Source organism: Echinops telfairi, unplaced genomic scaffold, assembly GCF_000313985.2.
Source record: "Echinops telfairi isolate 266 unplaced genomic scaffold, ASM31398v2 ScPeMD7_18;HRSCAF=68, whole genome shotgun sequence".
In the NCBI taxonomy this organism is placed as follows: Eukaryota; Metazoa; Chordata; class Mammalia; order Afrosoricida; family Tenrecidae; genus Echinops; species Echinops telfairi.
The window spans coordinates 23,938,940-23,966,881 of NW_022103915.1; the positions used below are offsets into that span (position 1 = coordinate 23,938,940).

At 42.2% G+C, this 27,942-nt stretch overlaps 1 protein-coding gene across 1 annotated transcript in view; it reads right to left on the reverse strand.

The window, feature by feature from the left end:
* Window positions 1–12,086: 12,086 nt before the first annotated feature.
* The window catches only part of TSHR (thyroid stimulating hormone receptor), a 155,319-nt gene continuing 139,463 nt past the window's right edge, over window positions 12,087–27,942 (reverse strand). Inside the window, exons 9-10 of the mRNA XM_004699058.2 lie at window positions 17,194–17,382; window positions 12,087–14,698 (exon numbers count right to left, since the gene is read on the reverse strand). Coding sequence (XP_004699115.1) covers window positions 13,288–14,698; window positions 17,194–17,382 — 1,600 coding nt within the window. The 3' untranslated portion in view covers window positions 12,087–13,287. The remainder of the gene's footprint in view (window positions 14,699–17,193; window positions 17,383–27,942) is intronic.

Genomic DNA, 27,942 nt, shown 5'->3' on the forward strand with positions numbered 1-27,942 from the left:
GCTTTCTTCACCACATTTGCTTATGCACCCATTTGTCTTCAGCGATTGTATCATGGAGGTGAGCACACAGTGATATGATTTTTTGTTCTTTGATGCCAGATAACTGATCCCTTTGGCACCTCGTGAACAGGCATATTTTTTAATGGATTTTTTTCCTTCCCTGTGCATGGCCATCCTGTTTCTTTGGATGTTATGTAATTTTTTGTTGAAATCTGTACATTTTATTATTATATATCAACTCTGGCAATCATATAAATTTTTCCTCCTTTAGATATATTGCTGCTGATGCTTATTGTGGTTGGTGGGTTTTTTTTAAATGACTTTTCTGAACTAATTCATTGGTGGCCCCTGAAGTTTCATCAAGCTAGCTGTCAGCTAATAATTGGGCAGAGATTTCCTTAAATTCCTGGACCATCAACAATAAATATCTTATCTTTGCTGAGGGACTCTGTGTGCATGTTGAGACATGCCTTCAATACTTAGCCAGCTGCTTACAACTCTGTCCGAACCTCTATTTCCTGTTTCTGCAGTTTCAAGGTCAACAGGAGGTGAGACCATGGGGTCTTCTCGGGCCTTCTCTGAGTTGCGTACACAGTCCTGAACATGCTTGCAGCTTTTTAGATTCATAGGAATTATGTTGGAACCTTTAAAGTCCTGATGAAATACTGTTCCTCAAACCCTCCTCCCAAGATTCTTGGCTCATTTGTTGTTTGCTTCAACTTTCATTCATCACCTCAGGCAGCTAATATCAACTTCTAAGTGTTTTCAATAAATGCTCCTTGGGAAGAAGTTTTTAATGAGACAAAACAAAGACACTGCTTTTGAGCTGGTCCGCTAGGGAGCCATCAGTCTGGTCAAGACAAATACTGAATTACAATGGCTTGTGAAGGAAATCGGTTTGGTTCCCAACAGCAAAGGGAACCCTTTGTCAGCTGCAAAGGGCCCAGAGATTGCCTGTCATCATAGGCAAAATCGGAGATTTTGTTTAAAAATTTTTTTAAAAAAATAAAAAAAAAAATTTTTTTTTTATTTAAAAAATTTGTTTATTTCTGTAAGCATTTGCAGAACGAAACAGCAGGTTTCTGCTTCTGAGCGGTTTCAAAGACCCAGTGAGAATCAAATAAGTTACACCACACAAAAAAATAAGTTACACACTACACATTTTGTGGCAGATTGGGGCTGAGGATAGTTAAGTTTTGTAATCATCAAAGGACCTTCAAGCAGTGGGACAAAAGTGAGCAAGGTTCATGGGAAACAGTTTACATTTCCGCAAGGAGTTATCAGACCATTAATTGATACCTTTGATACTCCAGGAGGGGCCAGGCCTGTATCCACTAAGGTTTTGGGCTCCATTGTTTATCCACATGGCCCTGCCTCCCCCTTGCTGATGTAGGAACATCCTGAATAATTAACAGGTTATCAAGTTTTAAAAGAGATTTACTGTTACAACCCGGGTCCCTTTTCACAAACTAAATCTCAACAAATTATGTTATATTTCCAGTGTTCGATTAACATCAGAATAACTCTTTCTCTATCAATGGGGCCTCTAATTTTGGTAGCTAATGCTCCACTTGACTACAGAAAAGGAAAATCCAGAAACTTACTATTCTTACTGAAAACCAGCCATTAGCAAACAAACAAACAAACAAATAAAAACAGTGCTACCAAATCTTAAGCTAAGTTCCAAATTTCTAAAAAAATTGATTCTCACTATGTTTTTTATTGTTGTTGTTGCCGCCATTTTTGATGGAGTTCCTTATTTCATCCGTTAGTGGCTATCACTGACAAGTCGATATTTTAAATAGGGTGTAAAGATAGATATCAGCAAAATATGCGCTGTTCGGTAAAGGCTTGATGAAGGGGAGGGATTTTACAGCTGTCTGGGGGCAGGGAGGGGGGGCAGGGGATATTCATGCTCAGGAAATACCAATTGCCTGACCGGTGAGTCGGTCCATGTGATCAAGGAAGGCAGAGCAGCTGGAAGTGGGAGGAGATGAAAGCAGAGTGGAAATGTGCGGCCTCCTGGAGTGTTGTAAGCACTTTACTACGAGGAAAATGTCTTGCCATTGAAAGAGGTGATGCCAAGGAGTGACCTTATCTGGCCTGCATTTTAAACAGGTTATTTTAGCTACTCTGTTGAGAACAGACCAGAGGTTTGCACACTTTCTCTGTAAAGTTTCAGACAGGAAATATTTTTGGTTTTAGGAATGAGTCTTGCAGTTTTTGTTGCAACTGTTTAATCCTTCCCTTGTTGCACAATGGCACAGATAGTGTGTAGCCAAATGGGCAGGGGTGTACTCCAATAACACTTTCACTATGGACATCGGAATTTAAATTTAATATGTTTTCTTACCCTTAAACATTTTGCGTTTCTGCTATTTTTTGTACTTTTTATGTTGACGTGGGTGAAGGTTTGCTGAGTAGATGCCCGGTTTTACCTTCAATAATGCATACACATTCTGTTTTTGAGGGGCTACCCTGCCCGAAATGGAATTGGTTTTCCAAGCTACTTATTCAAACTTTTTTTTTACAAAAATTCCATTGTGCACAAATTTCATCAACATTTTCAGCTCTTGTAGAAGTTGACAGACGTCCAGAACAATGTTTGCCATCAGTCACCATTTCACCTTCTTTTGACACAGAAAAACCACTCATACACTTGAGTTTTTCCCATCGCACTGTCCTTGTAAGCTGTGCTCCACATTACAACATTTTCTGCAGCATTTTTCCTGAACAGTAAACAAAATTTCACAGCCACACCCTCTTCTCTTAAATTGGCCATCACAAAAAATGAGGTTCTGCTTTTACAAAAAATTCACTGTGACCAGAGAGAACCTTCCCAGGTGAAGCCATTGGATGCACTAACTCAGAGCAAGTTGATGGATGCTCGCCCCGCAGTATGAAAGCTCAGCACAGCGTGGAGGCGGGGGGCGTGTTTCTCCCCAATTTTTTTTTGGGGGGGTGCCTCCTTGTATTGTAATCTCATTCATTATAATACGTTCAATGTCCCGTTACGCACCCTACCTCCTCCCTGTGTTTTCTGTTTCTGTTTCTCTTTCTTTCCTGACCCTTCTGAATTCTGTTCCCTTGGTACCCAGTAGTCCCTTACTCAAAGATGAGTGCCCCTCACTAGAGTTCTTGTTCTCTTTACAGACCTGTCCATTGTTTGGCTAAAAATTGTACCACAGAGGTGAGTTCAGTTCCAGGTCCGGAGGGTGACCAAGGATCATACTCTTGGGGCTTCCAAGAATCTCTGCTTGGTCACTTTCATGATTCCAAGTTTTATTCCACTTTTGTATCCTACCTTATAATGCGAGCCCTTTGAGAGCAGCTGGTAATGATAGCTGGGCACCATCCAGTTCTTGTCTCAGGATTTTAGAGGCTGATGTTCATATAGTCCATTAGTCTACTGGATGAATTGCGTCCATGAGCCTTTTATTTTTATCGCTCTTCTTTTTTATAATAGTTGTACCTTAGGAAGCTGCTCATGAGCTTTTAAGACCCCAGTCGCTATTCACCAAAGTGGAATGCAGAACATTGTCTTAAAGACTGTTGTGCCAATTGACTTTGTATCCCCAAGACTATGATCCTTAGAGCTCAGGCCTAGCAACATTCCAACAGGGTTTTGTTGTGTCTAAGAAAGTTTTCATAACTTTGCCCCTATTTATGCATATTGTTGTAGTGAAGGTCAAATATCTTCTGCCAAACCTGTATATTCATGGGTATATTCACTCTCCACCCCGCTCCCTGTCATTCAGCATTCCTGTCATTCATACATGCATCCGCTCATAGGCTGCCAAGTTTGCAGGACTATAGGTATATAACAGTATTTTGCCTTTAACTCTTGTCCTTCTCCTAGTGCCTCCATCATTTTCTGCCAGTCCTCTCTTATTATATATTGCCTTTACCGTCACCCAACTTCTTGAGTTCTACTTGACGTTCTTTCCATTTGGCATTTATGTAACTATATGAGGCCTCATTTTTGCTTTGTAATTGTCTTCAATATAAATTGATACCTCCGGTTCCAGATTTTCAGACTTGTAGGTTGGTTTTATTTTACAGGGTTTTATATCTGCATGAAATCTGCATGAAGTTGTCATGTATGATAATCTCAGGTTGTTGCCAATGGTTGACCTTTTGTCTGAAGAATATATTTCAGTATTTATTGTAAAGTTGATCTGGTTTTACAAATTCCTTTATTTTCTGTTGCCATCCTAACTCCGCTGTTGTAGTTGAGGGACAAATTTGCTGAGTTTGTGACCTCACCAGATGTCATACAGGAATCAAGTTGACTACATCTGCAGGAAGAAATGATGGAGAACCTCAGTATCATTAACTAAAACAAGGGCAGGGGACAACCGTAAAAGAGAACTTGCTCACATGCAAGTTCAGGTTGAAGCTGAAGAAAATTGAAGTAAGTCCATGAGAGACAAATCATGTCAAGAGCATATTTGATGCGTTGGATTTTAATGTTGAGTTGTGAGATGACATCAAGAATATGATACATGAAGAGAGCAAAAGGTCTTTAGAAAGACAAGAAAGGAGGAAAAGACCAAAGCATATGTCAGCAGAGGCTATGAAACTTGCTCAAGAACATAGAGTAGCGAAAGTGATTGGAAAAATAATAAAGTAAAAGAGCTGAACAGAAAATTTCAGAGTGCAGCTCAAGAAGACAACATAAAGCACTGAAATGAAATGCATGAAGACTTGGGGTTAGAAAACTAAAAGGGAAGAACCTAGTCAGCATATCTCAAGCTGAAAGAACTGAAGTGAGAAATAAGCTTCGAGTTGCAAAATTGAAGAATTCCATGAGCAAAATATTTAATGATGCAGAAAGCAATAAACGAAGATGGTATGAATACATGGAGTCACTGTACCAAAAAGAATAGGCTGAGATTCAACTATTTCAAGATGTAGCATAGCATATAATCAAGAACTGGTGGTACTGAAAGGAGAAGTCTAAGCTACATTGAAGGCATGAGCAACAAATAAGGCTCAAGGAATGGAAGGAATATGAGCTGAAATATTTCAACAAACTAAGGCACTGGCCACACTCACTTGTCTGTGACAAGAAATTTAGAAGACAGTTACCTGCACAACTGACTGGAAGAGATCTACATTTGTGCCCATGTCCAAGAAAGGTGACCCAAAAGAATGCATAAATTATAGAGCAATATTATGGTACCACATGCAAAACAAAAATTGCTGCCGAGAATTTAACAATGGTTCCAGCAGTACATTGACAGGAAGCTGCCAGAAATTGAAGCCAGATTCAAAAGAGGACACGGCATGTGAGATAGCATTGTTGACATCAGATGGGTCTTGGCTGAATGCAAAGACCATCAGATAGATGTTTACTGGTGTTTATTGACTCTGCAAAGGTGTTCTACTGTATGGATCATAACAAATTATGGGCAATATTGAGAAGAATGGGAGTTCTTTTAACTGTGCTTATGTAGAACTTGTACACAGACCAAGACTCAGCATTTTGAGCAGACAAGTGAATCCTGCTTGGATTACAATTAGGAATGGCAAGTGTGAAGATTGTAGCCTTTCACCATGCTTTGAAATCTATACACTGAGCACATAAGCTGAGAAACTGGACTACATGAAGCAGAACGCAGCATCTGGATTGGAGAAGGCTTGTTAACAACCTGTGAATGCAGATAAGCAACTTTGCTTTCGGAGAGTGAAACACACTTAAAACACTGATAAACACCACAGTGTAGCCTCAACACAGGAAAAGAACAATCTTCCCAAGTCGGCCAATAAACAGCATCATGATAAACAAAGAAAAGATTAGAATTGTCGGACTTGGATCTACACTAAATCCCCATGAAAGCAGGAGTCGAGAAGTCAAAGGACACATTGCACTGAGCAAATCTACCACAAAATATCTCTTCAACGCGTTAAAACTGCAAAGATGTTACTTTGAAGATTTACTTGTACTTGACTCAGGTCATGCTATTTTCAATTGCTTCATGCGCATGGGAAAGCTCACAGCGATTAAGGAAGGTTAAAAAATGTCCTTCAATTATGGCGTTGGTTAAGAATAAGAAATATACCACGAATTGCATGACTAACAAACAAATCTGTGTTGGAAGGAGTATAGAAAGAAAGCTTCTTAGAATCGAGGTTAGGGAGAATTCGCTTCATCTGCTTTGGGCAATGATGTCAGGAGGGACCAGTCCCTGGAAAAGAACATTATGTTTGGCAAAATATAGGGTTAGTGAAAAAGGTACCCTTAACGAGATGAGTTGACACACTCATTGTAGTAACGGATTCCTACATAGCAAGACTGTGAGGATGGTACAGGATTAGGCAGTGTACTCTTTTTTAGATAGGTTTGCTGTAGTTGGGACTAACACAGTAGCATCTAACAAGTGCCGTGTGGTGCTCAGATTTTGAGTAAACAAATTCAGCTTTGTCTTTCAATTATCATTTAAATTAGGACAACTCTTAGCACATAAAGTCACTGAGCAGTCCAAGCACTCAATCCACCTGGCTGCTCGCCAAAAGTTTGGCGGTTTGAATCTACCCAGAGGTGTCTCAGAAGAAAGGCCTGGTGATCTACTTCTGAAAAGTAAACCAATGAGAAACCCTACAAAGCGCCATTCTACTCTGACAGGCATGGGATTACAAGGAGTCCGGGTCCAAATGGCTGGAACTGCAGTGTTGTTGACAAGTCTGTAAAACCATTTTTTTGTGTCAGACAAAGGGGAGAATAACCGCAGGCAGGTCTGAGAAGTTGGTGCTCTTTATAAAAAAGTGACCTACTATTTCTTTGGAAGTTGTGGATAATAGTAAGCCCTTGTTCTAAGAGACAGTATGCATACAAACAGGAAATTAGTAGTCCCTACCATAATTTTTCAGATGATTGGGGCAGATGATAACAAATCCTAGGCAGACATTTGTGTATTATATATTAGTAGTCCCTCTAATGTAGAACATTGAACCATTCCTACTATTATGCTTTACCTATTGATCCAGTTGTGAGGATTTGGGTATATTTTACATTGAGCTGTAATCCACAGGAGCCCTCGCGTCGTGGTTCTGAGTTGGGCTGCTAATGCAAGGTCAGCAGTCTGAAACCAGCAGCACTCTCCAAGGGAAAAGGATGGGCCTTTCTATTCCCATAAAGAGTTACAATCTTATAAACTTCCAGGGGCGGTTCTACCCTGTCATATAAGGTCCGCTTGGTAGTGAGTGAGGGAGTGAATGAAAGAATGGATGGGTGAGCAAGTGCGTGAGCAAGTGAATATAATCCATCCTGAAGCCTGCAATCCTTGATCTTCTGGAAGTCCTGGAAGTTCTGGAAGTCCTCCTTGCTTTCAGCAAGCAAGGATGTGTCATCAGCATATTTCAGGTTGTTAATAATCCTTCCTCTAATCTTGATGCTGCATTCTTCATTAAGTCAGCTTCTCTGATTATTTGCTCAGCTACTAGTTGAATAAATATGTGAGAGTATACAACCTTGACGTATACCTTTAAACCATGATTTTAAGCCACGCGGTGTGCTCTTATTCTGTTTGCACAACTATCTCTTAAGCCATGTACAGGTTCTGTATGAGCACAATGTAAAGTTCTAGAATTTCCCTTCTCAAGGCTATCCATAGTTGGTTATGGTCCATGCAGTCAAATGCTTTTGCATAGTCAATATAACACAAGTAAACATCTTTCTTGTTCCATCTCCTCTTCTGAATCTGACCTGAACCTCTAGTAGCTTTACTTGTCAATGTACTACTGCAACTGTTGTTGGATGATCTTAAACAAAATTTGAATTATGATGCTGGCAAAGAATTTTGAACATACGGTGGATTGCTAGAAGAACAAACAGATCTATCTTGGAAGACATACAACCAGAATTTTCCTTATAGGCAAGGATGGCAAGACTTTGTCTCTTTGGATGTGTTAACAGGAGAGACCCGTCTCTGGAGAAGGACATCATGCTTGGGAAGGTAGAGGGGTAGAAACAAAGAGGAAGGCCCTTGGCAAGATGGATGGACGCATGCTAAAGTGAACCAAGAACATAGATAAACCAAAGACACATGAGTGGATTTTCAGTTCTCACTTGATTGTAGCGCTAATACAAGAACAATTAGTTCTTGTGGCATGGCTCTGCTCTGTACTTGCCCTCACGAAGAGATCACCGAAGACGTGGGTGTGACAGCAAAATGCGGTGAAGATCTCAGATGGTGGGTGCCTACCAATCAGAAAGAAGAACATCTGGGGTCTTAAAAGCTTGTCGCAAAACAAGCAAGGAGTTTGTAAGTCCACAGGGAAGAAACCACCAGCCTGTGTGATCCAAGGATTGTAAATAATAATAATGTCTAAACCTGGAGGAAGGAACTGTATCAGAGCTTAAATTCTAAACACCTGGTTTTCGGATTGCTATGGATGATAGGGGAAGCCCCAAATCCATTTGCAGGGTTCCTACATCAATCCCCTCTGACCACCTTATAGGGATGTGAATAGCCTTAATATCAGACAGAAAGCACTATAAAGTGGATTTTAGCAGATGTAGTTAGGCTGGAATGTAACATCTTGTCATTTGATCTCCCTTTTGACACATTTTGAATGTATTCCATTTTTGTAATATTTTCTGCTTTCTTTTCAATTGAGGTTTTTCCATTCCATTTGGTCATTTTTTGTTCCTTGTCTTTGTTTTTCTGTATATCAAATTTAGAATGGGCGAATCTATGGGACAATAACTGGATTAATAATTACCTGAGGGCATGGAAGGAGAGGTGAGGGGGGAAGGGAAGCCAACATCATGGGTACAAGAAGGAAGAAAATGTCCTAAAGTTGATTGTGGTGATGCTTGCATGACTCCTTTTAATATGATTGAATTACTGAATTGCATATGTTAATTATATCCCAATAAGGCTATTAAAAAAGATGGGTTGACGCAGTGGCTATAACAATGGGCTCAAACTTAAGAAGAATTGTGAGGACGGTGTAGGGCGGGGAAGTGTTTCATTCTGTTGTACATAGGGTTGCTATGAGTCAGAACCAACTTGACCACCCCTAACAACTAGGGCTCTTACTTTGCATCTTCTCCCTGCTGACCGTCTCTGATGATCATTCTTGAACAGTGCCTGAATATATCCTAGAGCAACCAGGACCAACCACCACTTGATAGTTCTTTTTGAGGTTGATATGAAGGGCATAGAAGTCCATTTTCTAGGGCCTGGACGAGGATAATGAGTTACGTTAGAGGAGTTTTCTAGAACTCAGGTAGCCTGAAGGGGTAGGTGTAAGCTGAATGCTCTTTAAATCGGAAGTCAGAGTGTGGCTGTAGGGTGAACTGGTTTGGAGAGAATCCTTGGGTACTATATAAGCTGATGTAAAAAGTCAAAGACTTAGCAGTAGTTTGGGTGGCAGTGGTGTGTGTTCATATTTTCCCTCTAACTAGAGTTAACTTCCAGATGTTGAAAACAGGAGTGATGTCAGACATCTCCTCTTTCACCTGGACCATGACCTCAGTTGGTCAGGGTATGTCATTTCTCTGACATTTGTTGAAACTATTAATACTTTCCCTAGGACCTTCTCTGTCTGAGTGCTTAGAAACACTTTGAGGAATCTGAGAAATATCTAAGTGAAAACACAGTGAGATAGTTTTTTATTATTAATAAATTATAGGTGTCTCACCAGTATTTTGACTATGCCTAAATATGTGTTATAATTCTAGAAGGTTGTCTAGAAGGCTTTATTTGATATCTGGGAAACTAAGGTGTAATGAAATTAAATTTATACCTAAGCTTTGCTAAAAAGAAACAGGGATAACACTAGGCTTGTTTTTCTCACATTTCACCTCTTCCCTTTCTTATGGCCCTTGGTGAGAAACTTGGAAATCCTTCTAGAAAAACAAAGCTCTCTTGGACTTTTTTGCAATTCCTTTCCTGTTTCGAAAGAGAAAATGGAGTCAGAGGAATAAACTTTGGGTATGTTTTTGTCAAAATATTATCTGCCTAACAGGCAGAAAGGAAGTGCTAGTTTTGATGGTTACGTTTCTTAAATGATTCTAATTCCCTTGTGGTAAATGATTAGTACATCATTCCATAGTTTCCAAACGGATCAGTGTGTTCTAGGCTGCATCTTCTCTGCTCAGAGTGGTCCATCAACACGAGGCATGTACTCCCATCTCTCAGAATGTCATCCACATCCTTGATCTGTTGCTGCTGCCATTGCTTAGTCGCAGCGCAGTTTGGCTTTGTCTCATTTGACACTTCCCCATCGCAGTGGAATTTGCCAGAAGACGGTGGTAAACTCTGAGCGTCGGTCCACCCTATGGAGCTGGGACATCTTTTAAACCGGAATGTAGAGCTGCTCAGAAGTTCATCTTGTCCCTTTAGCTCTTCCAAGCCATTCACCTGTGGTATGGTTGTTATAACAGAGTTTTTTCCAAAGACCACAAGCAATTAAGACTATATGTTTTCTAATGGTTATGACTTTTAATTCTTTTGCTTATACTTTGCTGAACCCCAACCCCTCTACTTTAGCGATGCTTGCATTGGGCCACCCCGTAATTGGAGGCTTCTGCTGTGGCGTGAGTATTATCCATTAACCCAGGGTCCATAAACTTTGGGGATATGTTGAGAGACACTCATTTGAGTACTGTGTGCATTGATAAGTTTTAGGTTTTGAATTCTATGACACATATCGTGAGTAGCCTGAGGCTTTTATTCCACAGTAATTTAGGTCCTCTTCAGAGAGCTGAAAGCTGCCGGAGAAGTGAACCGTGGAAAGGCTTTGTAGATTTATTACCTTTGTGTGGGCACTATTGAAACGCCCTACTGTCAATACGAAGCAGTGCCCAGACAGTTTTCTTTTGTTATTTCTTTTACTTCTCACTGACTGTCCAGGAATCACAATCCAATTCACCTTAAGGTCCCCCCCCACCATAGAGATCATTTATAATCAACATAAAGTGATATGAATTGATCACCGACGATTCATTTGTTCATATGGATTTATCAACAAATGTATCTATTTTTTCCTGTCCTTACTTTTAACACATATAATGATAACCCCCAAAGAAATCCACAAAGTACAAGAAGCAAGACTCTGAGAATCAGCGCAAGCGTTTCACAGGGAGAAAATTTATTTCCTACCACAAATGCGGTATGTTCCATTATAGTTGCAATTCTGCTGAAATCACCCTTCCAGGACTTTGTTTCCAAAGCACTAGGTCAGCTATTCAATATAAAAATACATTATTTATCTAAGCGAGACATTTCGGTGTCACAGGTGAGAAAGACACCCCAAAGGTAACATGCTTGTTTGAACTGATTAGGTACAAGTGAACTGACGGCTAAATCACGGTTTTAGGTGTGTATGATACCTGTATCAACATGTGCACATCTCAGTGATAACTGGGAGCAGGCACATCTCTGGAGAGATACCAGGTGAGTCAAGGGAGACCCCATCTGGGGGCCCACTTGGCTCATTAACCTGGATCCACCACTGAACAACAAAGGGCTTTTATTTCATCGTGCAGTGCACTGAGAAGTAGTGCTTGGGGATTCTTTTCTAGCAGGAAAGAAAAGGGCTGTCTTTCTGGATAATGGAAACTGGTGGTGCAGGGGTGAAAGCACTTGGCCGCTAACTGGGAAGGCCATGTCTCCTCTTGGGGGAAAGGTATGGCAGTTTGCTTCCATAAAGATTTACAGCCTTAGAGACCCTATAGAGCAGGTCTAGTCTGTCCTATAGGGTTGCTATGAGTTAGAATGGATTTGACAACAATGAGTTTGGTTTTGGGTTTTCTTTACAGATCATCTGGAGAGGATATCTATAGATACAGATCAAGCCTGTTTGACATAGAGGAAGATTAACAGGGAATAGAGGATCTATGTTCAGCGATCAGCAGGGCTTGAAAAGGCTGAATGTTACCACAGAGAAGAAGCCACTCTTGGGATAGTGTTGTGTGATGGAAGGAGGCAAGGGACCGACCCTTGAAGACAAATCTATCGAAGTGACTCTGGACAGAACAGCAGTAACTCTAAATAACTAAATTTGCAAAACTAACTTTAATTCTATTATACGAGTAACAACTAGTGTTGTTTTCTGCTTTGGGCCTGGTAATTATAGGTTTATAAACTAGTATTTGACTAGCGATTCAGATCCAAGACAACATGGTCACTCAGTTGAATTTTTGGCTCAGACATTATAACCAAAAAGGCAACAGAAAAAAAATTATTGAGGGCTTCAAAACATTTGTGGAAAAATTCCAATTTCTCCAGAACTTTGTGATGTTTCCTCACATCTAGGCTCCAAAGAGAACAAGAAGTCCTATAAGGTGGAAAAAACACATTCAATTCCCTTAGTGCTTTTCTTTCTCATTGTTATAGGTTCTGAGGGAAATGAATGGGCATGGAGTATTAGAACTGGAAGGAGCCATTTGAATCCCTCTACTTGCACAGAATTCTGCCGCCCAGAGACAGATTGATTTGCCCAAGGCCCCGTGGTTAACTCATGGGCAGACTACTTCACTAATCAATGGATTATTCAGCGCTCTCTGCCCATAACTCACACTCATTGCTACTTAGAAATACTCTCTAGAGTACATGTCCTTTATGCTATGAGTCTAGACAAGAAGAGCAATCCTTAGTTCTCTAGGCCACGTAAGCTGAAATCCTGCCTGTTTTTCCAGCCAACAAATAATAGCGGGACCGCTTCAGGTAGATTCTTGTGAAGAGATAATTACACGTTTCAACGAGTTAGAAAAACAAAAACAAACACTCAAAACTAAGACCTTCCCTTCCTTCATGTCTCATAATAGCTACTCCTTGTTCGATGTCTGATTGTGTTGTTTGGCTTTTCAGTTTCAAGCTAGTTCAAACTCTCTTGGGATCATGACGTTGACCTGAACCAAGATGGGCTCTCTGCTATCTTGCAGTCACCAACAAACTTGGTAGCACTTGTCATTTGCGGCAGCCTTAGGGTAAACTGCTGTGTAAAACTGAACAGCTTGTTGTTGCTATGGCTCAGTTGCTATTTACTGACCATCTTACATGACGTCATCTCTGAATGTAGTCAATAAACAAACCTTCCAGAGCATCAGTTTTGATAGCATCATGCTTCAGGTAAGTTGGTAGCACATCTTCCTTCTCCAAGGTGATGATGAGATGAACACAAGTCACTTTCTAGAGACGAGCCCTGGTCCCCTGAAATCTCTGCCCCGGGTTAGGTTGGTTCAGCCATGCATTGTGTGCATCCTTGGCACATACGCTCAAGAAACCAGTCTTTTGTTAAGTCCCCTACCACGGCACATCGTGTAGGGCCAGCCTACAAAACTGTTTGCTTATACTCTTCTGAGATTTGGTTCTGCTTATTTGTTTGATGGGAGTTTTCAATCAGTTCATAGTCATCCTGCATGTTGGGCAGACTCTGTCTCATGTCCTGGATAGCCTTTTGGACCTGAATACCAGGGCCGTCCTTTGGAGAAACTCTCTGGCCCCTGTATGCTTGAGCCTGGCGTTTACAGATGCCAAACTTGCTGAGCAGGATGAAGACATCCCTCTGGAAGGCCTTGGTGAAGATTGCATAGAGGAATGGATTGGCACAGGAGTTCAGTGGATAGAAGAGAACCAGCAGTATTTTGGAGTTGGTCACCGTGATGAGAGGCTTGTTCATAAGAGCCGACAGAGCATAGAATGAGATTGGGGCCATGCACATGAAGTCCGTGAAGATCAACACAGCCATCCTCTTGGCAATCTTAGTATCTTGATCCCCTGGGGTGTACTGGGGGTTTCGGACTGTCATGTAGATCTTCACGTAACAAAAGCACACGATGATGAAAGCAACTATGTTGAGTAACAGAACGAGGACAATGTAGGCCAGCGCAAGGGGAGTCTCAGTGTCCATGGGCAGGCAGATGCTGACCTTGGCATAACTACTTATTCCCACCAAAGGTAGCAGGGCAAGCAGGAAGCAGCAAACCCAGCCCCCAACCATGATGGCATATGCGTGTCGGAGGCGGAGCTTCCGGTCCAGGCGCATGGCAAAGGTGATGGCGTACCAGCGCTCCAGGGTGATGACCGTCAGCGTGTACACTGACAGCTCACTGGCGAAGACGGTAAAAAACCCAGCTGTGTTGCACCCGGGGCCTGTCTGCCAGTCGATGGCGTGGTTGTAGTACTCGGAGTGCGTGTAGAGGTCTACAGAGGCGATCAGGAGCAGGTACATGCCCATGCAGAAGTCAGCAAAGGCCAAGTTGCACATCAGAAAGCGTGGAACCGTCATTTTGTAGTGGCTGGTGAGGAGGATGAAGAGAACAAAGACATTGCCCAGAAGGGCCAGCAGACTCACAAACCACACCACGATTCTCAGGAACTTGTAGCCCATTATGTCTTCGCAGGGGTTGAACTCATCTGACTTGGGGGTACACACCATGTCCTCATTGCCCCCACACACGATATAGTCGTAATGGCTGTCAAAAGCCTGTAGGGTCTCTTCTTGGGGGTTTTTGAGCTCCTGCCCAAAACCAATGATCTCATCCTCTTGTTCCTCAAAGAAGACATAATAATGGGAGTTGCTGGATGCGTCCTGGAGCTTGGTGCGTTCCTTGTACCCAGCCCTGCTGTCACCTGGATCCTCCTCGTATTCCTGGTAAAAGGGGCCATTCAAGGCATTCACTGATTTCTTCTGACGCGGGCTCCGAATACTGCTCTCGTTGCACATTAAGGACTCAAGGATCCTGCAAGGCAACAGAAACAAGTCACTCTCTGCTTCATAAAGCCTGTCAGCGGTCCTGGTAACACCTAGAAAAATATGCAAACGCCTGACAATGGTCTATAGGATTCTCTGCCTCTCTTACCTTACCTCCAGTGATTCCCCTCCCCTCTACAGCGAGCCAATGACATTCGCCTTATTTTTCATCTGCAAGGACTTTGAGAACAGCAGCGATCCTTCTAAAAGTGTGGGTGTGGAGTCTGCCCACTTACCTTAGCAACTGGCTCTGCTATTTCCTAGCTGTTACAGCGCAGCCGGAGTGATGGGCTGGTACCAGCAGTTAAAGATTCAATGCCTAGCTCCAGGACAGCATAGGCCTGCTTCCCAAAGGTCACATCTTTGAAAGCCCTACGAAGCAATTCGACTCTGCACACATGGGGTTGCTATGGGTCAGCGTTGACTCCTGAAAATAACGGCTAACACTGAGGGCTGGTCTAAGAACAGCCATTGTTTTCATTTGTGAAATGGAATCACGAACCTATCTATTTCCCACACAGAGATGCTGGTGGATAAGATAGGTTTATGTTGTAAGTTCTTTCAACAGCACCTGGTGCATGTTAGCATCATATAAAAGCCAGCTACTATTAGTATTCCTATTCAGGCCCTTGGAATGCCACGATCCCTTTCTCTGAAAAGCTCATGGGCACTTCTGTTCATATTTAGTTCTAATTTCAAATTCTCCTCCTTAGGGCTGCCTTCCCTGACCTGCGTAAGGAAATTATCTTATTTTCCTGTTCATTTTCTGTATACCACTCTCTGATAGTTTCTCATTTGTTTGCCTGTTTGCCTTCTGATTTTCCCCATTCGAATGCAAACTCCATAAGAGAGGTGTTTCTATCTATCCTGTTGACTGTAGTAGCTATCCGCACTGCCAGAATAGTTAGACATACAGTAGGTGCTCAATAAGTATTTGATTAAGAAATGGATAGTCATGTTCATGGAAAAAGACTTTTTTCCTAGTCTAGCAGACTCACAACAAATGCAATCTTTAACGTGCTTCTGTTACTGAGTAGATTGTGATTCCCTTACTAGGTTCTGGTTAAAATGCCCATTGGACCGGCTATTCCAACCTCCTTGGCAGGCAAGCAGAAATATGGGCTCTGTTCTGTAGGCCAACTTATCCTCCTACTCAGCGCCTGTTCCTCTTCTACTCTCCGCCGCCAGTCATCAGTGTAGATTCTGCTATCGCCATCCCCACTACTATGTATTTTTAATAGGGACTTTTAATAGGGACTCCTTTCCACAGTTATTCAACTATCTTGTGTGCGTCTGCTTTTACAACTAAATCGCAATTCATGGCTCATTGGAACTATGTGCACAGAAAGTCAATCGGCAAACACTCAATCCTACATTGAGAGGGAAGGAGTGGACAAGAGACGAACGAAGGTGAAGCTGGAAGAATGGGAAGAGGTGTGCATGAGACATAAAGAGGCAAGAGGACACGGAAGTGAAGAAGGCCATTCTTCCTTCACAGTCTTGCAAGCAACCTAGCAAGAAAATAACGCATTTGGAGTTAATATTTACAGAGAATGTATAATATTCTAGGCATTATGCTTTTCCGGTTGCCCTCGAGCCACTTCTGACCTCTGGTGACCCTGTGTGTGACAGAGTAAAACTGTGCTCCATAGGGTTCGTGGTAGCTGACTCTGTAGTAGGTTGAATGGCCTATCTTCCAAGGCACGTCTGAATGTACTTGAATCATTAATCTTTTGGTTAGCAGCCCAGCCCATGAACTGTTTCCACCACCCAGCGGCTCCGGCATTGTGCTAGGTATTGTCTATCCATTTTCTCATGGAATGCCCTCAAAATCCCTATGAATCCTCCATTCTCAGTGGATCAGGGAAGTTATATAACTTGGCTAGGACAACAAAGCTAAGGAGCAAAAGAGCTGGGGTCCAAACCCAGCTGATTCCCAAGTCCACGCACCGATAACCCGAAACCCACATTGTCAGGTCTGAATGGGTCACATCCTTCAGGTGGAGTGTGTCTTTCCTTTGTAAGCTTGTCCAACAATCGTGTCATATACTTGTGGTGTCTAATATGTGTTGTAGCTCAAAACTCAATGCCATCGAGTGGATTCCAACTCACAGTGACCCTATAAGACAGGGAAGACTGCTCCTGTGGGTTTCTGAAACTCTAATTGTTTACGGGAGTAGAAAGCCTTACCTTTCTTCTGAGGAACAGCCAATGGTTTTGAACTGCTGACTGTGTGGTTAGCAACCCACTATGTAACCGACTACACTACCAGAACTCTTGTATGTGTCATAGCTGGAGACCAGAGATCATGTCTATGTAATTTGCAAGTCACAGGTTATAACTGCCCCACAGATTGCCTGTTTCTGTGGACGCTCTGATTCTTCTCCACCTCACTGTCACACCACAAAGCTTTTCCCCAAACCCAGAGATTAATTCAACGTTCAGCACGGCCTTTGTCATTTATTCCAGACCTATGGCACTTACCCTCGGATTTTCTTCTGATTCTTAAAAGCGCAGCAATGACTGGGATAAGAAAGGTCAGCCCGAGTGAGGTGCAGGAAACTCAAGGAAAGTGGAAGTTTCTTTAACGTCCAAGTGTTTCTTGCTATCAATTCCTTCAGGGGCTCTAGGCCTTTGGATGGCAGGGCCGTGACACTGGTATAGGAGACATCCCTGCAAGGGAGAGAGCAAACCAAACAGGCAGGGGGTGAGCACCCAGGGGCTTCAGAAACTCCAAGTCTGAGCTTATGGGGAGGTAACATATTCCTTTTTACTGTTTGTTGAATGTGCACTCAGATCTTTACATATAGTCTTTGATCTAAGGACGAGTCACTGGGGGAGCAAAGACAAGAGAGAAAGAATCCACTTCTATCAGGAAGGAGTGAAAGAGTTTGGTGCCATAGTTTGAAGCAACCACAGTAACTTAAATGGGGAAGCTGTCAGTGAGGCGGCCTGTAGATGGTGAACAACGTACAACTCGTTACTCTGTAAATTAGTATTTTGGGTCTAACGATAACCCTGGAACATCATCCAAATCCCTGCAATCCAGATCCCCAAGCCATGCACCAAACCCTGGTGTCCTTGGGGTGACTCGTGCAGTGTTGGGGTTGTTAGGTGCCATCGAGTGGGGTCTGACCCATAGTGACTTTATGCCCCAACGGACCAAAGCACTGCCCAGTCCCACACCATCCTCCCAATGGTTCCTGTACCTGAGCCATTGCCGCAACCACTGTGTTTGTCCATCTCCTTGAGGGCCTTCCTCTTCCTCGCTGCCCCTTTACTTTACCAAACATGATGTCCTTCTCCAGGGACTGGTCTCTCCTGACAGCATGTCTACCGTGTATAAGACCAAGTCTCAAAATCCTTGTCTCTAAGGAGCACTCTGGCCATATTTCTTTCAAGACAGACTTGTTTATCCTCTTGGCAATCCCTGGTATTTTCAACATTCTTTGCCAGCACCAGAATTCAAATGTCTCAATTCCTCGTTGGTCTTCCTTATTCAATGCCCAACATTCACGTGCATATGAGGCATAGTCCTCAAAGTAACTTTCTTGCTTTTCAATACCCTGAAGCAGTAGTTCTCAACCTGCGGGTCGTGACCCCTTTGGGGGGGGTCAAACGACCCTTTCACAGGGGTCACCTAATACATCCTGTATATCAGATATTTGCATTATGATTCATAACAGTAGCAAAATTACAGTGATGAAGTAGCAAAGAAAATAATTTTATGGTTGGGAGTCACCACAACATGAGGAAGTGTATGAAAGGGTCCGGGCATTTGGAAGGCTGAGGACCACTGCACTAAAGAGATCTTGTGAAGCAGAGTTACTTAATGTAACCACGTCTTTTGACCTCTTGACTGAGGCTTCCATGAGCATCGATTGTGCAAGACAACTTCCCCCTTTCCCCCATGTCTCCTGATGCTCCCTATTGGTCCAGTTTTAAGGATTTTGGGGCTGCTCACTTTCAGCAAGGGTGGTTGCATCATCGGTGTATCGCAGGTTGTTAATAAGCCCTCCTCCAATCCTGATGCTGCATTGTTCTTCATCAAATCCAAATTCAGTGATTATTTTGCCCAACATACAGATTGAAGAAGTACGGTGAGAGGATACAACCCTGAGGCGCACCTTACCTGATTTTAAACCATGCGGTGTTCCCGTGTTCAGTTTGGACAACCACCTCTTGACCCAGGTACCAGGCACGCGTTCTGCAGGAGCACAGTACAGGGTTCTGCGGGCGGCTCACAGAGAGTTCATCCATGTCAGAGGGGAACTCTGCTCCAGAGGGTCTTCAGTGGTTGAATTTTTGGGAAGTGCTTGACAGGCTTTCTCCTAAGGCATTTCTGGGGGGACTTCAACCATCAGTCCTTTGAGTTAGCAGTGAGTGAGCAGGCTAGCCATTTGCACCACTCAGGGGCTCCTAACTACACCCAGACTTCCTGACTTCTAATCTCTGGTGATGGGGATCAGGAATAGTCATGGTGTAAGCAGCTCTCTAGGTGATGTAGAAGCTCATCTTCATTGTCAGAGCATTTGTATGAAACAGGCAGCTATTGAAATTAAGACAAAGGGACAGGGTACACTATCCAAATAACAAACCAAAGAGTGACACTTTCTCCCTTTGGGTCCAAGGTTCTCAGATTTTTCTCTCCCCTATCTTCAGATCTTGTCGCATTTGAGCACAGATCCAGGTGCAGAAACCCTCCAGAGACTCATTATGAATCTGGGAGGGAGGAACTGGTCCCACAGTTTGTCTGAATGTCTTCAAAGAGTATATCCCAGGTGGTCTCTAGATGGAGGACTGAACTGGGAGGACGCGTGGCAGGCATGTAGAAAGTAGGCGTTGGAAATTTGTGCAAACCTCATGACAGAAACAGCTGTCACATAATGGGTACTTGGCATATAGCAAGTGCCCAAAGTAAGTAAATTTCCTTGTTGCCCTAGTTTGGAGTATATTTGACCTTCAACTAAAAGCAAAGCACCCGAGAAATTTCAAGATTAGAGGAAGGATTATTAACAACCTGAAATATGCTGATGACACATCCTTGCTTGCTGAAAGCAAGGAGGACTTCCAGAACTTCCAGGACTTCCAGAAGATCAAGGATTGCAGGCTTCAGGATGGATTATATTCACTTGCTCACGCACTTGCTCACCCATCCATTCTTTCATTCACAAAACCTTAGTGTTGGATGTGCCTGTTAAGTTAGAGATGCCTGGGAGGCAGCCAAATAAGCAGGTGGATATGCAAGTCAAGAGATGGGTCGTAGCTCCCCTCCCCTTCTGAGTTGGGCTGCTATGCAAGGTCAGCAGTTTGAAACCAGCAGCACTCTCCAAGGGAAAAGGATGGGCCTTTTATTGGGCAATTTATTGGGGCTCATACAATTCATCACAATACATAGATCAATTGTGTAAAGCACATTTATACATTTGTTGCCCTCATCATTCCCAAAATTCGCTAGCCTCGAATTTTCCTTTTTTCCCCCCTCCCCTCCCCTTCCTCCTCCCCCCTCCCTCATGCACCCCTAATAATTTATAAATTATTATTGTATCTTATATTACACTGTCCGGTGTCTCCCTTCACCCACCCCTCCGCTGCCCGTCCCCCAGAGAGGAGGCCACACGTAGCTCCCTGTGATCCATTCCCCCCTACTACATCCCCTTTCCCTTCTGGTATCGCCACTGTCACCCCTGGTCCTGAGAGGTTCCTCTGTCCTAGATTCCCTGCGTTCCCAATTCCCGTCTGTACCGCTGTGCATCATCTGGTCCAACCAGGTCTGCAAGGCAAAATTGGGGTCCTGGTAGTTGGGGGGAGGAAGCGTTCAAGAACCAGAGGAAGGTTGTGGGCTTCATTATTGCTATACTGAACCCTAAGTGACTCATCTCCCCACTACCCCTCTGCAAGGTATGTCCACCCAATGCCCATCTCTAGACAACTGTCGTCAGCATTTAAGGGACCAAATTCTTTTATGAACCCCGCCATATTCATGGACGTCTACATACTGGATGGTCTTCCTTTCTGTGGTAGACCCTGACGTTCTCCTCAAAGAGCTACTCAAACAATGGGCACTGAACTTCATGAAAACTTGTCTCCACAATGGATGTAGGTGTGGATTGTGACGAGAGTTGCACGAGCCTCCAGTAAAATGATTTAAAGAGAGACAGCAAGTAAGAAAATTTGTCTCTAAGAATATTAACTCACAAAATAAAATGCTGCTACGCCGGGTCCGGGCAGATAATTTACGGTTTAATTGGCGAGGTGGGGGAAACTTCAGGTTAAGTGTCTAAGGAAAATTAAAAGGCCTTCGAGAGAGCTAGTCCTGTAGTGTTATATGTGGGGCGGGAAGATCACCAACTTTTCTGACACCAGCAAAGAGCCTACGAGTAGTTGAAGTTGCAGGACAAACAAATCGCTCATCAGCAGATGATTGTATGGCTCTCCTTCCTATGACTACACTATGAATGACAGGCTTTGTGAATGATACGCCAATAATAACTTTAAAAAAATGTAGCGTGAAAAGAAAGAAGCAGCAGCACTTGTGAGCCATTGGAACAAGGTCCATTTTTGTGAACTATTTTGATCTGATCATCAGTTAACACGAACTTTTGATGCATCCAATCGCAAATTAAATCAACACTAGTTGGCTTGCCCATGTTTGGTGGAGTTGAAAGTCTCCTTGCTGTTTGCTTGTAAGCAAGGTGGGTTTTCTAGGGGTCAACTATGCCAATGCGCTGTCATTACTGAGGTGCAGTCATACCAACACATTGGTATATCAGATGCATCTAAGAGCAGAGAACTTTGTTTCCTACTTCTAAGACGATTTAATTAATTTATTAATACCCAAGTAAAAATAATTTAAAGGCTTAGAAAATGGGAATTTCAAGAGCACAAACCTTTCTAATAAATTATGTCTACGTATTTAAAAATATGATGTTCATGCAACAGATACTTTTGGATTGCTTACTAGGCTTGGGTACAGCTCTGGGTGCAGGAGCTACATAAAACAGGCCAACGTTTCTGCTTCTCTGTTGGTTACATTTGAGTAGAGAGAGAGGTATAATTAAAAAAACACCAATAAGAAAAGCCTATGCACAGTATGTTAGTACTGTGGGGAAAGTATAGTCAGAAAGAGGGAGAAGATAAACTCAGAAGTAGAGTCACAACTTCAGTGTGGAAATAGTTCAGCAGCAAACTGCATGAGGCGAGAGAAAGCGCCGATAGATAGCCAGGGCAAGCACATTGCAGTTGAAGGGGCCTGACCACTGTGGGTAGGAATGCTTCTGCTGTGTTTGGGGGAGCAAGGAGACTGGTGTGACTGGAGTTGACCGAGTGAGGGAAGAGGACAGAGTGAGAAATGTTGGATAGATAATCTGGAGTCAAAGTCACGTATGGTCTTGTAGGCCATTGAACGGATTTTTTTCTTTTAATCAACAAGAGGTCCAAAGTTTTCAAAGCAATCATATAATCTGATTTATACTTTAAAAAGATTCATCTGACTACTGGTTTGAAAGTTGACCATAGGCAGCAAAGGGAGAGCAGAAATAATTCTGAGATGATGGCTTGGATCAAAGTGGGAACAATGGAGATGCTGAAGAGGTTTGTTGTTTGGATAAAAGGTAGAGCCAATAAGCCTTTCTGATAGATTAGATACAGAGTCTGGGAGAAAACGGAATCAAGAATGATTCCAAGATATCTGACCTGCAATTAGAAGAATTGCCATTTCCTGAATTTTTTACTGCAAATAAGGTAGGTTTGGCAGGAAGGATAAGGGGTTTCATTTGATTTATATTCTTAAAAATAATATTATTTACCTTATTGGCTTTTTCACAGCAGTACTTTTATTATTTATTTATTTCCCCAAAGCCATTTTATTTGGAGTTAATAAAGATAACATATTGTTCTATAATTTAATCACTTCAAGCAGCATTGTACAATTGCTACCACAATCAATTTCAAACATTCTCTTCCTTCTTGAAATCCTTGACACCAGCTCCTCCTAATCCCTCCTTCTCTGTAGTCCCCAGGAACCCTTATTCTACTTGCTGTCTCTATAGGGTCATCAATCCGGGGTTTCATATACTGAAAAACAGAAACGCATATACCAAAAATTCAAGAGGGTTACCCCCAATGACAAAATACATCTGAGATAAGTCCCAATATGGAACACCCCTCCCCTAATACCACCCCCTAAAAAACACAAAAAACAAACCAAAACACAAAACATATTGGAAGCAAGATCAGGCTCAACATAAATGAGAGGTGGGATCCAACTGATAAGGTTTTAACCATTCAAGTCAGGTTTCTGCCCATTTTTCTCTTATGGATAGAGGCAAATCATTTTTGACTTATCAAGTTTGAGCTGTGTAAGAGACATCCAAGTGGAGATGTCAAGTAGGCAGAAGGTTAGGGTTGTCTGACATGGAGACATACGGATGTCTACCACTGACATTTAAAGTTACACGAGTAACTATGAATGAACAAAGAGATAACTAAAAGACTGAGAGAGTCTTGGAAGCCACAGAATGAACATCTTTCCAGGAAGGAGTCATTAATGGGGGCAACTGCTTCTGAAATAGAAACTGAAAGTATGTCATTTCACTTTGCATCTATGAAAGTCCTGTGATTTTGAAGAATAAGGGTTCAGTGAAATAAGGGGAGGTGAAATCCTGACTGTAGTGAGAGTAACAGAAATCGAGGGTTAGGAATTAGAGACGATGTAGCCAAAAATTCTCTTAAAAGTCTTGCTATATAGGGTATAGATAAATAGGCCAGGAGCTAGGCATGAGGATGGAGTTAAATGAACACGTAAAAATTATGAATATTGTACTAGGTATCCTTAAGGAAGAATAATGTTTTTAAACTATAGCATCTAAAAGTAGTATTTTCAAATGTCAACAAATATTTAATCAGTGCTTTAAGAAGGCTAAAGTAGTTAGGATTCAGGCAGACCACATATCGTAGGTAAGTATTATACCTCTTATTGTTAGTAGCTGTCGAGTGGGCTTTGACTCACAGCGGCTTTATGTAGAAGTGAACGAAATGTTTCCTGGTTCTGCAACATCTTCACGACCATTGAATTTACTGTTTTGGCTACTGTCAATCCAGCTGATGGAGGAGTTCCCTTGCTTTCATAATGCTCTACTTTAACAAGCGACGGACATTTCTATTGATTGGTCTTTCCTGATCATGTGTTCGAAGTCAGAGAGTCAAGAGTTCGTCATTGTTGCTTCAAAGGAACCAATGTGTTTTAATCTACACCTTCAAAAACTGTTTTAAGAAGGGAGTAGCGATGGCATGTTTAAATATTGATGGGAACAATCCAGTAGGCAATAGAATATGGATGATGCATAGCTGAAGGGAGAGGATTGCTCTAGCAATACTCTTGAGTAGTGGGGAAAGGGGATGGTCTTAAAAGAGATTTAAAAATACAGCAGGTGGGACATAGAATGTGGACACAGATGCAGGAAAATGAGAATGTGAGGAATTCTCTTCTGATTGATTTTCTTCTCAATGAAATGTAAATCAAGGTAATCAATTGGCCATAGGAATGGTGGAAAGAAATAGAGGGTTGATGAATGGGGGGGGGGAGGAGTGTGGCACCATCATCTGGAGGAGGGAGCGTGAGTTGGGTAATGAAATGTGATGGCTGTGCTGTATTAGGGTTGATTTGTGTGAATGATTTAAAGCGAAACATGCCAGGTTCGGTGGCAAGCATCTAGTCGTCACAGGAGGTGGAGTGTTGGATTTAACTGGGGCTGGGTTTTGCCAGGCAGGGATGACTTCAGTGAGGACAAGGCAATTGGTTGGTTGTGTCCATCCGTCAGTAACTGCAATACTGGAGTGTAGGATTTAAGCTGCATAAGGGAGTGAAGACAAGACATTTCCTCATAAGGCCACAATATTGCAGGAATCCATCGTTGGTGAAGAAACAACCAAAGAAAGCCAGTTGGATATCTGAGGTTGAGATTTTGTAGGATCTGTAGTCATTGGTCTGACAAGACGGTCATAGAACTGAACTTGGAGGATGAACGGAAAGAAAGTTTACTCGAGGTGAGCAGATAAGAGGGTAGAGTGTAGGAAAGATCTACCTGGATCATGAAATAATCAAGGAGTATGAGAGCAGTGGGACCAGAGGCAACAGTAATAACGAGCTAGGTGTTTAAACCTTCCAAAAATGAAGCACAGTGGTTTGAGCTCATGGGTAACAACAAACCTGGTAGGATGTACTATGTGGTTGCCTGGGAGTCAAAGTTGGAGGGATTTTAGGAAGGGGGGGGGGGCGGACAGTGACCTGAAAGCAGCAGTGAGGCAGGAGGGCGTCAACTGAACTCCGTTTTATAGAAACTGTCCATGCTTCTCCATGGAGAGCCAATAATGAGCATATTGCAAAATGATACATCGACTTTAAAAGCTGTTGATGCCCACCAGGAAAAGGAAGTGTCTTACTTTTTGCAAATGAAGATGGAATCACAGCATGAATTTGTGTTGCTTGTCTTGGTTCCTTAGCTGCCGTGTGCTCATTTTCAGAGAACCCACAAGGAGAGAGATATTCTTTTTCTAACTTTAATGCCATCACAAACAACTGATGAACAGAAAATTAAGACTATTCTTGCTCCACTCATTGCTTTGACTTGAAATCATTCACCACTCAACCATTTAGCGAGTTTCTGATAGGTGTGAGGCAATGTTCAAGGCACTGGGATTACAGCAGTGGGGGAAAAATGGACAAAACTCCCTTCCCTCATTGCATTTATATGTTATTGGAGGGAGACAGAGGATAAACTAGTAAGGAGATTTCTAGAATGCCAGGTGGTTGTAACCATCTTGGAGAAAATTAAAGGGAGGAGTGGGATGAAGAGTGATTGGGCACATGGCAAATTTTTGAATATAGCATCCAGAGTAGACCTCAATGAGAAGCTTATACTTAGGCAAAGCCTTGAGGGTGGTGAAGGAGCAAACCTCATGGATAGCTACCTTCTTGGTAGAGGGACCGCTTCTGCAAGACGATGAACATATCTGGGCTGCCCTGTTCTGTGAGGCTGGAGTAAGTGATGAAGGAAGAAGGGGACAAATAGCATAGGGCTTTGAAGGATATTTGTGATGGCTTTGTTTTATTCTGTGATAAGATTTTAAACATAATCTTAAGAACGTGATCAACAAAAGTTAGAGATCAACAGTACCAATAAGAATAATAATATATAGGAAAACGAGGAGCTGATGCCAGGGGCTTACATGGAGAGCAAATGTTTTGAGAATGATGAGGGTAATGAATGTAAAAATGTGCTTTATACAATTGATATATGTATGGATTGTGATAAGAGTTGTATGAACCCACAATAAAATGATTAAAAAAAAAGAATAATAATATGTAAAAGGAATTGATTTGACTTGCTAGGTAGATACTGTATTTATATCTGTGCACCGCCTCTATGGTCAGATGAACTTGGGTGACTTACCTGATATCTCTACACTGAAGTTTTCTCATTTATAAAATAGGGATAATAATAGGAATTATAACACTTACTATTTAATACCAACAGTAATGAAGATGGCAGAGGACTATACATTATATCATTCTGTTATACATAATATCACTGTGAGTCCAGGCCAACTTGAGGGTAACTAAGAAGAACTACTGGAAATTAAAGGCTGAAGGAGATACAGCTGTTTGTGAAGAACTTAGCATATGGCTGAGGTTTAAAAATAGCTGCTATTTCCCCATCCTCATATAAACATATTTGCATATGTACATGTCTTTATCTAGACCTCTATAAATGCCCTGGATGGATGATCCCTACAGGACCAGTGGTGTGAGTGGTGATACTGGGAGGGTAGAGGGAGAATGGGTTGGAAAGAGGGAACCGATTACAAGGAACTATTTGTGACCTCCTCCCTGGGGGACAGACAACAGAAAAGTGGGTGAAGGGAGACGTCGGACAGGGCAAGATATGACAAAATAATAATTTATAAATTATCAAGGGCTCATGAGTGGGGAGGAGTGGGGAGGGAGGGGAAAAATGAGGACCTAATGCCAGGGGGCTTAAGTGGAGAGGAAATGTTTTGAGAATGATGAGGGCAATGAATGTACAAATGTGCTTTACACAATTGATGTATGTATGGATTGTGATAAGAGTTGTATGAGCCCCTAATAAAATGATTAAAAATAAATAAATTAATTAAAAAAATGATTTAAAAAAACAAAAAAATTAAATAAAATTAATCATGAAAACTTTAAAAAAATAGCTGCTATTATTCATTTAAAAATGCTTTTCTAAAGACGTAGACGATCACAAATCACTAAGCTTCTCTCAAAGTCTTTGATAGACAGATAAGGAAATTGCTTTTGTTTTGCTCAAATATCACTGTTCTCTCTTTTCCTCCCTCTGAGCTTGTGTAATTAGGTCTCATATAAGTTGATAGCATCCATGGTCCACATCATCTCAAGGAGCTATTGTTTCAGCTGAACGGCTCCTGCGACGAGCAACTGTCTGTACACTGTTAGAGCTCGACTGCACATGACAAGATGAAATGTTGGCGACTCTCTGCCAATAGCCACCCACCGAAACACAGACACACAACATACCCTTCTCACTATGGATGCCCTTCTCTCTCCACCCGAACAAATACAAATGGACCATCTCCAGCAGCAAAAGGCTAGAATTCCTCACCACCTATGAAAAGAGCAACAAGCCCACTTTCTCTTAAGGTGCATAACTTCTTTTAGATTTAGAGACAAAACATCATTAGCACAATGTATTTCAGAGGCGTGGTAAAGATAGTATGTCAGAAGAATTTAGTACCCATGCATGTTTACGTGAGCTCAAATAGTCCACTTCAAAAAGAGCTGTGCGTGGTCTTCGGGCTCAGGGGCCAGGGCTTGGCACTGCATCAGACCCGCTCAGAAAGCATTCACAAGGGTCAGCAGACAGACCTGGAACTATTCATAGGTTATTTATTGGTCTTCTTTTATTTTTCATGTCTATCTATATAAGAGAGCCCAGATAAAAATCTCAAGGAGAAAACAATGGGGCGGACAGCTCCAGGGGACAGGGAAGAAGAGGAGGGAGCTAACAAACCCAGGGACAAGGGAACAACAAGAGATCTAAAATCAATGGTGAAGAGAGCATAGAATGCCTGGTGGAGTTTGATCAAGTGCAATGTAGCCCAGAGGAAGTACAGAGAGCTGAATGAAGGTTGAACATGACAGTGGGATAGGAAGAAAGTAAAAGGAAATAG